This window comes from Rutilus rutilus (genome assembly GCF_951802725.1).
Source record: "Rutilus rutilus genome assembly, chromosome: 17".
In the NCBI taxonomy this organism is placed as follows: domain Eukaryota; kingdom Metazoa; phylum Chordata; class Actinopteri; order Cypriniformes; family Leuciscidae; genus Rutilus; species Rutilus rutilus.
Window position 1 is genome coordinate 26936635 of NC_140230.1, and position 13114 is coordinate 26949748.

The 13114-nt window shown below is 37.2% G+C and overlaps 1 protein-coding gene across 2 annotated transcripts in view; it reads left to right on the forward strand.

Moving 5' to 3' along the window:
• The window catches only part of col6a4a (collagen, type VI, alpha 4a), a 32888-nt gene that overhangs the window by 19330 nt on the left and 444 nt on the right, over positions 1 to 13114 (forward strand). For both annotated transcript variants that reach the window (XM_084385629.1, XM_084385630.1), the window contains 24 exons: positions 196 to 240; positions 438 to 491; positions 609 to 671; positions 1079 to 1144; positions 1396 to 1449; positions 1533 to 1568; positions 1644 to 1706; positions 1822 to 1884; positions 1997 to 2059; positions 2909 to 2971; positions 3158 to 3208; positions 3426 to 3461; positions 3559 to 3621; positions 3704 to 3766; positions 3840 to 3875; positions 4971 to 5007; positions 5111 to 5122; positions 5241 to 5734; positions 6060 to 6156; positions 8255 to 8923; positions 9448 to 9550; positions 10251 to 10381; positions 10568 to 10738; positions 12951 to 12998. In XM_084385629.1, coding sequence (XP_084241755.1) covers positions 196 to 240; positions 438 to 491; positions 609 to 671; positions 1079 to 1144; positions 1396 to 1449; positions 1533 to 1568; positions 1644 to 1706; positions 1822 to 1884; positions 1997 to 2059; positions 2909 to 2971; positions 3158 to 3208; positions 3426 to 3461; positions 3559 to 3621; positions 3704 to 3766; positions 3840 to 3875; positions 4971 to 5007; positions 5111 to 5122; positions 5241 to 5734; positions 6060 to 6156; positions 8255 to 8923; positions 9448 to 9550; positions 10251 to 10381; positions 10568 to 10738; positions 12951 to 12998 — 2581 coding nt within the window. The remainder of the gene's footprint in view (positions 1 to 195; positions 241 to 437; positions 492 to 608; positions 672 to 1078; positions 1145 to 1395; positions 1450 to 1532; positions 1569 to 1643; positions 1707 to 1821; positions 1885 to 1996; positions 2060 to 2908; positions 2972 to 3157; positions 3209 to 3425; positions 3462 to 3558; positions 3622 to 3703; positions 3767 to 3839; positions 3876 to 4970; positions 5008 to 5110; positions 5123 to 5240; positions 5735 to 6059; positions 6157 to 8254; positions 8924 to 9447; positions 9551 to 10250; positions 10382 to 10567; positions 10739 to 12950; positions 12999 to 13114) is intronic.

A 13114-nucleotide genomic window follows, 5' to 3' on the forward strand; every position in this document is an offset into this window, starting at 1 on the left:
TGTTTGGTTTACTGTCTTTGATTGTCATCTGGAAAAGGTTTGTTTTAGCCTGTGGTTTTTGTTGTTTTTTTGAGGTTGAAAATAAATTGTGTTCCTGTCTCCTTTCTTATTTGCTTTCATTTGTCTTGTTAATGTAAGTAATGTAACCGCTATTTTCTTCTTAATGACTTGAGTTTCTTTAATCTTCTTACTCAGGGAGATGAGGGAGAAGATGGTTTAAATGCCGTAGATGGTGAACAGGTAAGAAAATGATGGTGCACTTCTAACATTCAGTGAGTAATCGAAGGTCAGTACATATATATAATGCAAACTAAAATTAAAATAAGTATTGTGGCGGCAAGCACATCTCACATTTTGTTTGGAAAATGTTAATATGTTGCCTTTATTTTTACAATGTGGAAGTGATGCATTTTTGCTTCATTATTTGTATTTCTCAGGGTGTAACTGGAGCAGCGGGAAGCCCAGGAGAGCGAGGAAATCCAGGAAGCCCAGTAAAATCCGTTACACATATTCTTCTTTTAAATGTCTCAACCATGATCCAGTCTCTCTTTAGCTCTAATTTCATTGATTCATTCATATGTATTATCTTCATTGTGCCCAAAACACAGGGTCCAAGAGGTATTTCAGGAAGCCCTGGAACCCCAGGACAACGAGGCCTGAGAGGAGATCCGGTTAGTAGGCTTTAACTGCACATACAAATCTTAATAGATTACTCATTCAGGTGACAAAACACTGTTCATACTGTCTTCGAAGAATTCATTAAAATGGTGATTTTTCATTTTTATTGATTTCAAATGCAAATCATTCAGGTCAGGTCAGATTGTTCAAATTTGGTTCAGGTATGCATAATTCAGAATTGTTTGCAGCTGACACTCTTTTTTGTTAACAGATTTGACAAAGATTGTCTCTAGTCTCTTAAAGCAAAATAGTGAATCGAATCAAAATAGGGCATTTGTTTTAGCATTACAAATAATGTGTGCCAGGTGTGAGATCAGCCACTGATTAATTTTATACAGCAGATGTTCCAGTAGAGTTTGACTGAATTTTGACCCCTGTTAATCCATTTTATTACAATCAGGGAATTTCAGGATTGGACAACAACGCCCGGGGTCTTAAAGGTGACATTGGCGGTCCAGGCATACAGGTATGGGACATTATTTACTTACAGTACAAACTGACACTTAACAGTTTAACAGACACTTAAGTTTACATGTCTAGAAGTATTGAAGCTGCAACCTGATAAACAGACATCACTGAACAAAGACCTGACTAATTGATAGTGAAGTTGATAGTTGAAGTTGTATTTTACTGCATACCTGTTGACTATTTTTGTTATCAATTATATCTATTCCATTGTTCTGGTTAATTTTCTCTTTCTATGGGCTCTTTTAACAGGGTGAACCAGGTCCAGATGGTCTTCCAGGCCAAATTGGTGATAATGGCAGACCAGTAAGTTAATACGTTATTATAGTACAGAAGGCAGAAGCATTAACTCCTGTTTTCTATGTTGATATTTTTATCTTTATTTTCAGGGTCCTGGTAGCAGAAGAGGCTTAGCGGGTGTACCGGTACAGTACTGTAGAAATAATAATTAAACAACTTCAGAAGTTATACCAATTGACTTGGTTTGCTTGTGCGTTTAGGGGCAAAGAGGGCTTCCAGGAGAGCCAGGACAACAAGGACAACCTGGGGCCTCAGGTCCACTGGTAATGTACAAATTATTCTATTTTTAAATCCATCAATAACTACCATTTATTTCCTCAGCTATCAACTTTTTGAGCTTGTGCTACCTATAATTTGAGTCTTTCTGTCTCTGTTCAGGGTGCTTTCGGTCCACCTGGTCCGGTTGGGCAGAAAGGTTTTCTTGGTCTACCTGGACCTCAGGTACATGTAGAAATAGAATGAATTGACCACTTTGTTTGATTATTATTGGTTATTAATATCTAATAAACCACATCTGGCCATCAATGGTAATTTGTTGGTTTCTTTTATACAGGGATCTCCTGGCTCTCCAGGAAGGCCAGGAGCTAAAGGAAGCATTGGCTCCAGGGGACAGAAGGTGAGTGACCTCTTTTAAAACCTCTTCATTTATAAATCTCTGCTTTTTTAAAGGGATAATTCAGCCAAAAACGAAAATGATCTCATCATTTACTCACCCTTATGCCATCCCTGTTGTGACTCTCTTCTTCAGATAAACACAAACGAAGATTTTTAGGAAATTAATCCATCTCTTGAGTCCATATAATGCCATTGAATGGGTGCCGCTCGGCTGACCACACACAGCGTATGACAGTGCGAGTAAAAAAAAAATAAAAGAAAAATATTTTTATTATACACACCTATTGTTTTGCTTTAGAAGACACAGATTCATCCACTGGGGTCATATGGATTACCGTCAGCCGAGCGGCATGCATTCAATGGCATTACATGGACTCACGAGATGGATTATTTTACAAAAAATTCACGATCTTGTGTAGGGTTTTTCTGGCATCAACCTAGCGGCATCTGTTCACTTGAATTATATGGACTCACCGTGATGGATTATTTTCTTTGAAATCTTTCTTTCTGTTTATCTAAACAAAGAATGTCATATAAAGGCCAATTCACATCACACAGACAAACGCCAAACAAACAAGTTGGCCGTTGGATGTAGAATTTTATGAAAAATAACTGTCATGTTCATACTGCCCCAACAGACACCAACAAACACTGATTGAACATGTTCAGTCGGTTGAAAACAAGCCTCGACCAACGCCAACAGGCCAGGGGTAACACACTGATCCAACAAAACCCAACAAACGTGTGTTGGCGTTTTTCTGTGCGGTGTGAATTGGCCTAAACAGATTTTTTTATTTTTGAGTAAATTTAGTTTCATGCTAAACCTACGCATCATGCTTTTGCATCACAGGGCCAGCCAGGTGATCCTGGAGTTAAGGGATCTGTCGGACCTCCGGGCCCCAGAGGACTACCGGTTACTTTTTTTCTTACTTTTTTAAAAAGCTACAAAAATTCTGCATTTTCAGGCCTGATCCATCATCATTCAATAAAGCTATTTTGTTCTTAAATGTAACATTTCAACAGTTTGTCTAATAATCCGTTTATTTGACGTTAGACACGAATTAACCAACTGATCGCTGCTTTTAATTATTACTAACAGGGAAAAGATGGTGCAGATGGCTATGGATTCCCCGGACTCAAAGGACAGAAGGTTTATATAGAATTATACTGCAATAATTTGCTCTCAATTAGCACATTTGGGCTATGTATAATCATAATCATGTAAAAAACATATAATCGTTCAGTTTTTAGACATAGCTCTTTTGAAACTTATTTAGCCATTTATCAGGTAAAGAAAACTGCATAAAGTGCATATGTATTTATGTTTGTTTGTTTATTTATTTATTTATTTGTTACTTTTCTTTAAGGGAGATTCTGGTTTCCCAGGTTTTCCTGGACTTCAGGTGACTTCACATCCATAACTATGCGGTTGGTTCATAAAATAATGTCTCAGTTGTGCAACTATTAATGAGTGAACAATGTTTCTTCTTTGAAAATCAGGGCGAACGGGGCTTTAAAGGAGTAAATGGAGGTGGTGGTCCTAAAGGCAACAGGGGAAGAGGGGTATGTAATAACATTTTACAAGCTTTATTTTCTTACTCATTCTGTGAACCTTAAGCAGACTTAATTAGATGTCTGATAACAGGGCGATGCTGGCAGGGCAGGAACACCTGGAAATCCTGGGAGCGAGGGGTTGCCTGGACACAGGGTATGTGAATATTATTCGCATCATATGATCATGGGAATTTGAAGAGATACAGAATGTCATCTTCTTCACATAGGGCCCAAAAGGACCACGAGGAGATAGAAGGATGTCTGTAAGTTTCTGTTTTTATTTACTACTGCTGTATTTAAAGGTCCCATTGCATGGATTATTTTATTATTTTAGAATGTTTCCTGGGGTGCCCTTATGATGTTAGTATGGTTTTTAAATCAAAATTTGTTATAATTTAGAAATAAAAGGCATTTTTCCTAGCCTGATTTTAGCCTCTGATTTGAACGCTCTGTTTGAAGGGGCGTGTCTGTGTGAGACTTCAGTGTAAACGCCCACTGCTGTGATTGGCTGCTGTGAGACTTCAGTGTAAGCCTGTTGATCACGTGAATGAAGATCTTATCATTGCAACGCAGTTTCTGCACTCTCACTAATGATTTCACCAATGCAAACATGATGTACGTACAGTAAGAGCTTCGTTGTGCAGTGTAACAGCGTCATTGATTTCATAACGAGTTTTGGCAAGTGTCCAGATAAACTCGCGCTGTGTGATTGACAGCTTGGGCGACTGGAAAGGGATTGTTCTTTGATCGCTATCTGTATATTAATCACAGTTTAAGTAAGATTATTTTTTATCCTACTAAGAGAAACGACGTGAAGTTGATCGTTTAGTCACTGGCTTGATTTACTGATGCATAAACAGTATTGAACGACTTTGAGAGAAAGATGATCTGCCTGGACTTGAACAATTACACATCAGACATTCACATAACCCACTGGTTCTTCAGAGGCTCGGATGAAGGAACTAAAAAAATACCTTTGTGTTCATTTGTACATCCAAACACTGAGCAACTGCCATGCTTCGCTCGTTTGCAAGCCATGATGTCTCTCGAAGAAAAATGATTCGGACGATGATTCGGCTGCGCAGTTCCGCCTGGCCTTGAACATGGGCTGGCATATGCCAATTTTTGGAGGCGTACATATTAATAATCCCGACTGTTGCGTCACAGTCGGTGTTATCTGGAGATTCGCCTATTTTTCAGGGGTGTTTTTCAAAAACGAGAATTCTGTTCCTTTTCACCAATAGAATTTTTTTATTCTTTAAAAAATTTTAGTATTTTTGAACGTTAGTATTTTTATTTGTTGTCTAAATGCAAAGTATGTTTTTAAATATTTATAAATAAAATATAATCTTTTGTAGGACTGTCAACTGATCTCATATGTTCGAGACAACTGTTGTAAGAAATCTTTATCTACGATTCTTTTTTTTTTCTTAAAATAGATAATAATAGCATTATGATGATGATAATGACATTTTTATGCTTTGTTTTTATTTAACAGTGTGCTGCAAAAGTAGGTAACATTTTATGTCATTAAGGACACTGAAATGAGAAGCAAAAAAATATTTATTTTTTTTAAAATAATGTCCATTATTAAAAATGACTTTTCTCTCCCATATGTGTCTCTCTAGATAACATAAAATGCCCTGCCTATCCCACTGATCTTGTGATTGGCATGGACATGTCTGATGATGTGACTCCTCAAGGCTTTGAACGGATGCGTTCTGTAGTCCTGAGACTCTTGGACAATATCAATGTTGCAGAGAGCAGCTGCCCGACGGGGTCTCGGGTGGCTGTGGTCTCTTACAGCTCCTACACCAAATACATGATCCGCTTCAACGACTATCACCGCAAGAAGCAGCTTATTGATGCAGTAAATAACATCGCACTGGAACGCACTTCAAACCGGCGTAACATAGGCGCTTCCATTCGGTTTGTGGGGAGGAACGTCCTGAAGCGTGTGCGAAAGGGTGTCCTGATGAGGAAAGTAGTAATCTTCCTCACCGCCGGAGAAACTCAGGATCCAACCTCCCTCACCACGGCCATTCTAGAGTACAAAGCCCTGAACATTAAGCTCGGGGTCATCGGACTGAGGAATGTCCCTAATATTAGAAAAGCTTTTCAGGTAAAGTTAAGCACACTTTACTTTTTAATCATTTAAAGGAATAGTTAATGCAAAAATAAACATTCTGTGATCATTTACTCCCCCTCGTGTCTTTACAAACCTTTTTGCCTACTTTCTTCTGTGGTACAAAATGAAATTTTAAAGTCGCTCCTTTCTCTTACTTACCACAGCTGCTAAAGTTAAGTTATTCACTTGAATATACTCTTAAAGTCAAAACCTTTGAGTGAACTTTCCCTTTAATTATTAAATCATCTGTGTGACTAACACACAAAGTTTGAATACAAAAGTAGACCTATACATTTGTGGGATGTTTTGTTGTATGCAGGCAGATGAAACCCAGAGTTTTATCTTCACTGTGCTGGGTAGATTGCAAGACCAGAATACTACTCTTAGTAAGATCCAGAGTTGTGTTATCTGCTTTGGTAAGCACCAGTTATTTCTCTCCCTCCTTCTCACAACCGACATATTCTAATATGCTAATTTGCTTTGCATTGTAATGTTCACATCTAACCAATTCAAATCTGTGTGCAGTCTGCATTGTGACTGATTTTTAGTTGAAAAAAATGTAAGAAGAAACAAAATATTTCCCCTGTTATATACCACCCCCACTTCATTTTAATGGGAATTTATAGGTGTTTGTGTGTGTGTGTGTGTGTGTGTGTGTGTGTGTACAGGTTTATATTGCAATGTGGGGACCAAATGTCCCCAAAAGGAGAGTAAAACCTGAGATCACCTACATTTTTGGGACCCGCAAGCGGTTCCCACAAGAGAAATGGATTAATAAACATACTAAATTATGTTTTTTTGAAAATGTAAAAAGTTTTCTGTGATTGGTAGGTTTAAGGTTAGGGGATAGAATATACAGTTTGTACAGTATTAAAACCATTACGCCTATAGAGTCACCACAAAGATAGCGAAACCATGTGTGTGTGAGAGAGAGAGTGTGTTCTGCATTGTGGATGTTCTATAGTCTTGTAAGGCCCGCTATATTGGTCCAATCTGCCGGTTCGCCAATACACGGGGAAGGTATCACGTGTTCTGTCCTCACTCATGCAAAGTATTGGTTGGTTAAATTTGTAATACATTAATCATATGTATTTACTCGTTAATTCATCTGACTCCATAAATGAAAGGTTTTAATAATATCTGTGCCTCACTAAAAGTGGGCGAATGTTTGACTATTCCTTTTAACCATTAAATGAACAATGTCAAGATCAGTTAGAATAACCACATGTAACAATTTATTATGTCAGGTAAATGTATCTTGCCAATTTCATAATCAATTCAAAGATAATCGATACAAAACATCAAATGCTCTGGAATAGAGAGAAGATGCAAACCCAACTTTAAGAAATACGTGAGGCTGAGAGATCGCTCTCTCAGCCTCAGGGGCCAATCTGAATTACAGAAAAGGCCTCGAACTCCCTGCTGCGTTTCATTAAATAGTCAGACCTCTTTCACATGGAAACATGTGCTAACAAAATAAATTTGCATTCAGAGGTAGCACCTCTTGGGGGTGAGTGACCATTTGTCTTGAGAGACCACCTTCCTTTGTAAGTCAGCTATCCATAAACTCTTAAAACCTTATTACCTTGTGTTTTACTTATTCTGAAATGAGACATTTGTACCAGTCGCACTGAGACATTTTAAACGATACCAAACATGAAAATACTCTGTGATAATCATTCACATTAAACCATACATTTTCTTGGGAATTAAGGTGAATCATCTGAGCATGAGAGAGAGGGGGTGAGGGGAGAGGGAAAGAGATGTAGATAAAGTTGATTTGGAGGTGAGACTTTCGTCTCGATGGTGCACGAGAGCCAGTTCAAATGGTAATTTCCAGAGAGGTCCTTTTGTCCTCTCAGGGCCTGGTCAACCCCGAAACAGACTGTCTGGAATTTCCTAATTTATCAATTTTTACAGTCTCATGCCTTCGTTTGTGCATGTGTGTGTTCTGGATTGTGATGGATTTTTATTATTTTTGTTGATGAATAAAAAAATAATTCCTATTTTTTCCCCCTTTCCCATTCATTCATTATGGGGGGGCAAATTGACCCGCGAGGGAAAGATTTGTTACTATTTGTATTACAACCAGAAAAACAGAAACCAGTCATTTTTTGTGCATTCCAATTTCAAGTGTGAAACTTTTCAGCAAGCTCTTAGACCACTCAGACGAACACCTGATTTTTTAAAATTTTTACAGTAAACTCATTTCGGGTCAAAATGACCCGAGGAGATGAGTTGGGTTAAATTAAACGGAGTGCAAATTGAAACTTAAGTCTCAGATTTATCTCCAGAGTGTACAATGTATGAAAGATTTCAACATTTCTCATCAAATTAAGGTGTGATTAAGGTTATGAGGTGAAAGCATGAAATGAATCAAAAATATTTAATGAATGAACGTTCAAGGAATGAAGTATGTGTAGAATTTTGTGAATGATGGGTGTTTCAATTCTGCAGAACATCCTATGGCCGTAGTTTCTTTGTGGTCATATCTACACTCTTTTCTCTTCTAAGATCCCTGCAGACCAGCTAGAGAATGTGTGGGCACCAACCTGGAATTTGCTCCTCAGGAGTTGGACATGGACTTGGCGGTGATTGTGGACGGCTCTCGTAGCATCCTGGCCGACGAGTACGAGGGTGTGAAGGAGGTGCTTGGCGGTGTGCTAGATCAGATTGTTGTGAGCAGTCGACCCAACGAGGCTGACAGTTATGCAAGAGTGGCCGTCTACCAGCATAGCTCTACGTACAGCGAAGCCCAGTCTGCTGTGAAAGTCATATTTGGCTTCCAAAAGTTCCCTGATCGTGATCTAATGAAGAGTAGCATCTACCAGGATCTAAAGCAAACCGGAGGCTCTTCCAGACTCGCCCTTGCGATGGAAAACTCCATAATACAGGCCATCCTCTCAGCTCCAATGGGTCGCAAGAACAAGATGGTACTGGCCATCATAGGGGAAGAGATGGCATCTCAGGACAGAGCAAAGCTGGAATTTATCTCCAAGATGGCGAAGTGCAATGGTATTGTTTTCTTCACCCTGACGGTGGGTGACCACATCAGCAGTACTCAGGTGGAAGAGTTTGCCAGCTATCCCTTAGAACAGCACATCATTCACCTGGGCCACTTGAAACACGGAGAGCAGGAGTACACACAGCGCTTCATGAGGACGTTCTTCCACATTCTGAGCAGTAAGTGTTCCACATCATTCAATACATATTTGAGGGCCTAAGCTTTGCAATAGTTCACCCAATGAACACTGCTCACCCTCATGTCGCTCAGAAAGCATATAAAAACACCATACAAGTTATTGATATGACCTGTGCACTATTATTCCACCTCTTCTGATGCCGTAAAATAGATTTATGTGAGAAACAAATGATATAATATACATATGATACTTTTTGTCCTTTTTTTTAAGATTGACATCCCTTTTGGAGCTTTTTGTGTTCCAAAACATGACATCATACACTGTCCACTGTACACTGGGTGAACTGTCCCTTTAATGATGACTTTGCCATACACGTGTGTGTGTGTGTTAAAGGGTTAGTTCACCCAGAAATGAAAAGATAAGTCATCAAAAATATCTTAATTTGTGTTCCGAAGATGAACGAAAGTCTTACAGGGTTGGAACAACATGAGGGTGAGTAATTACTGACAGAATTTTTATTTTTGGGTGAACTAACCCTTTAATATAGTTTCTTTGTGAATGCAGAGAATGTGAACACCTACCCTCATTCATCACTCCAGAGTCAGTGTAGTAATTTTCAACGAGGTCCGGGTTTCAACTACGAGGCTGCAGAGAGACCACTAGACAGGTATCAAATGACAAACCCTGCTTTATCATCATCTAATGTGAAACATCTGTTTGTTTGAAATCATTCCAGTAACAATGAGCATTAACCTCTGTATTTATTTATTTACATATAAAAGAGGCTGGGGCTAATTTAATAAGCTGCAGGTTAATAAAATAATAAATGCTTGATTTATTTATTTACAATTTATTTATTATGTTATGTAACTTACATAGAAAGGAGGCAGGTGGTTATTTAATAAGATTTTAATAAGATGTGGCTTATTAATTAAACCTGCAATACATTTATCTATATATTTATTTATGTAAATTATTTATATATATATTATACAATTTACATAAATAAATATATTATGAATAAATGTATTTATTTCACATTTATTTTATTAACATGGATCTTTATACACACACACACACACACACACACACACACACACACACACACACACACACACACACACACACACACACACACACACACACACACACATATATAAGATCCATGTTAATAAAATAAATGTGAAATAAATGCATTTATTTATTTAGTTATAATTATTGTAGAAATATTGTAATTACATAGAAAAAAGGCAGGTGCCTATTTAATAAGATAAAGATTTTTGTGTTAAAATATTTTGTGCAATAATGGCTCATCTGTTTGTGAATATCTATATGTGCCCAGTGTCAAAACAAAAGCTATTTCCTAGGTATCCTTTGCCATCCGCTGTATACCCAAATGTGGTGGTGGAAGAAGACACTGCACAGGAGGAGACTGAGGACCAGCAGACATCAGGCCATGGAGACTCATTCGTCAAGTCTCCAACTGACCGCACAGACAGTATGATCTTACCGTACAATTCTCTGCTCACATCACTGTGTCTCTAGTGCTTAAACCTATTCAACAAAAAGGATAACAATTTATCTTTACTGCAAACTTAGGCAGTCTCATTTAAGAGTTACTTATTTAAATGATTTTCCAGCATCATTGTCATGGCTTATTAGTAAAAAAGCGTTTTGCTTTCAGGCTTCTGTCACCTGAACAGTGACCGTGGAACCATCTGTGGTGAATATATGCAGCAGTGGTACTATAAAGAAGCAGTTGATGCATGTTTACCCTTCTGGTACGGGGGCTGTGACGGTAACCGTAACCGTTTTAGTTCAGAAAAGGAATGCCTTCAGACCTGCGGCAAACAAAGTAAGTAACTGCACTGACAGTGTTGGGGAAAGCTAACTTTAAAAGGAATGCGTTACAATTTAGAGTTACTCCTTAAAAAAGTAACTAATTACATTTACTCTTATTGAAAGTAATGTGTTACGTTACTTTTGCGTTAATTGTTTCTCACCTGAGCTGGGCTTGCTTACTTTTTTTTCCCTCTCAATAACAAAAAAACTAAAACTAAAGTTCTGTTTCTGGCAAATGTGAAGGCCCTTTCACACCAAAAGTGAAATGCAAAGCACGCTTGTACAGTAGAGGACGCCGCTCAAACAAACCTTTCAGCTGTGCTGCCGTTGTGGATTCCAGAAGACACAGTTGAAGAAAGTTAAACACTTACTTCAGCAATAGAAAAATAATAAAGAAACTAAACTATGTTTAACTAAAGTCATTTTTGCTTATTAGATGGTTGAATTGGATCATCGAAGGTCAGCCGCAAAGACATTGGTTAACCCTTAAACAGGCAAGAGTAGAAAATGATAAGCAACAAATAATTTCATGTCATTTTTTATATCATCTGGACTTAAGTAAATCATATCCAAAAGAATTTTTTTAAATTTTTATGTATTTTGAATTTTATGAGTTGTGACTCCCAGATCACATTGCCTGTTTAGGGTATAAAAAAAAAGGACCAAATCTATAACTGTTACTGCCATTGCATGTTTAAAACAATTATATCCTATACTTCTACTCATATAATGTTGACATTATAATGAATAACCGTTTTGAAATCGGACCTTGCGTTACCATAAAAATGGTAAAAAAAAATTTGGTAAAATGGTAAAAAATGTTGGATTTAGGTCAGGCTGACTAATTGATCACAGATAACTTGAAGCAAATCATGTGACCAGCATACTCAAGACAGACAGGCTGTATCAGTTTAACCTGTAAATTTTATAATTTGTAATAAAAAAAAAAAAACTCAGAATACAAAGACTGTTACAAAAATGAATACAAAGTTAATCCCTTTTTTATACCCAAAAGTGGCAATGTGACTCAGGTGTAACATATATTTCAAAACGTGCTAAATAACAACATGAACAACATTTTTATAAATTTTCTTTTTCAGCACCTTAAGACAATGTTCATAATTAATGTTAGCAGTGTTAGTATTATTTTTTTCAAAAGAAAAGTAAGTTTAATATATATTTACTTATCTCAAAATCTGAATGTCCTGCACCACTGGCAGCCATGTTGGATTTAGGTCAGGCTGACTAATTAATCACAACATTTTTTTTAAACAAATCATGTGACCAGCATACTCAAGACTGACCAGGCTGTGATAAATGATAAAAGGATTTGATGAAAAAATCATTCTTACGCCCCAAAAAAGACGACAAAAACTATGTCACACCCAGATCACATTGCCAGTTTTAGGGTTAATAAAGTGAGATTAAATACATAAAGTATATTTAATTATTGCAGATTCGCATAATATTCAGCATTTGCATTCACCGTTTTTTATTAATTTTGAGAAACACTGAATCTGTTTTTTGTGTAAGTGAGATGAGTAAATGCCTGCTCACATTTAGTTTAGAACTACAATAACCATCATGTTCACTCTGCGCACACAACGCCTGCACTCCTGATTTCTCTCAACATGGGTCTCATGAGGTGTCAGTCAACAAATGGGTAACTTGCATTATTTACTTGAAAAAGTAGCTCAGATATTTTGTTGTAAATTTAAAAGAAATGCTTACTTTACTGGTTACTTGAAAATTTAATTTGATTAGATTACTTGCGTTTCTTGTAATGCATTACCCCTAACACTGTGCACTGGTTCATAAATCTTTGTAAACTTTCATCATTTTTAGTTTAAGCTGGTCTGCCAGCCTGGCAAAATTTCCTTTTAGCTATTATAGTCTTGCTTCTCTTTCAGCCTGAATAGCTGAAAAGTTGTCCAAAACCTCTCTAAAACTAGCCAACAGACCAGTCTGATGAGTCTGAGAGACCAACTAAGACCAGCAAACCAGTTTAGGGTAGTTTAAGATTTCAGAAAGGTAGTCCAACCCAAAACTTACACCATTAGTTGCTATTGTACATACATCAAGCCGCGTAAACAGATTGCAATTCCATTTTGTACCACTAGTGACACTGAAATTACAAACTGAACATTTAAGAAATGAATGATCACACAAGGTACTTTGTCAATATAAAAAAGCTGAAACATTTGTATTATTTATTCCATCTCCAGATCCTGAAATAAACCTGCAGGCCAAAGAGGAAATCGAATTTTTTGATGGTGAGAAATGAGTCACTTCTGCAAATGCTTGTCTGTCTTTTGCTGATTCTTTAACATTTGGCCCAATATTATTATTTTTTTCTCTGTAAAGCCAGTAAAAGGATTATGCATCAACT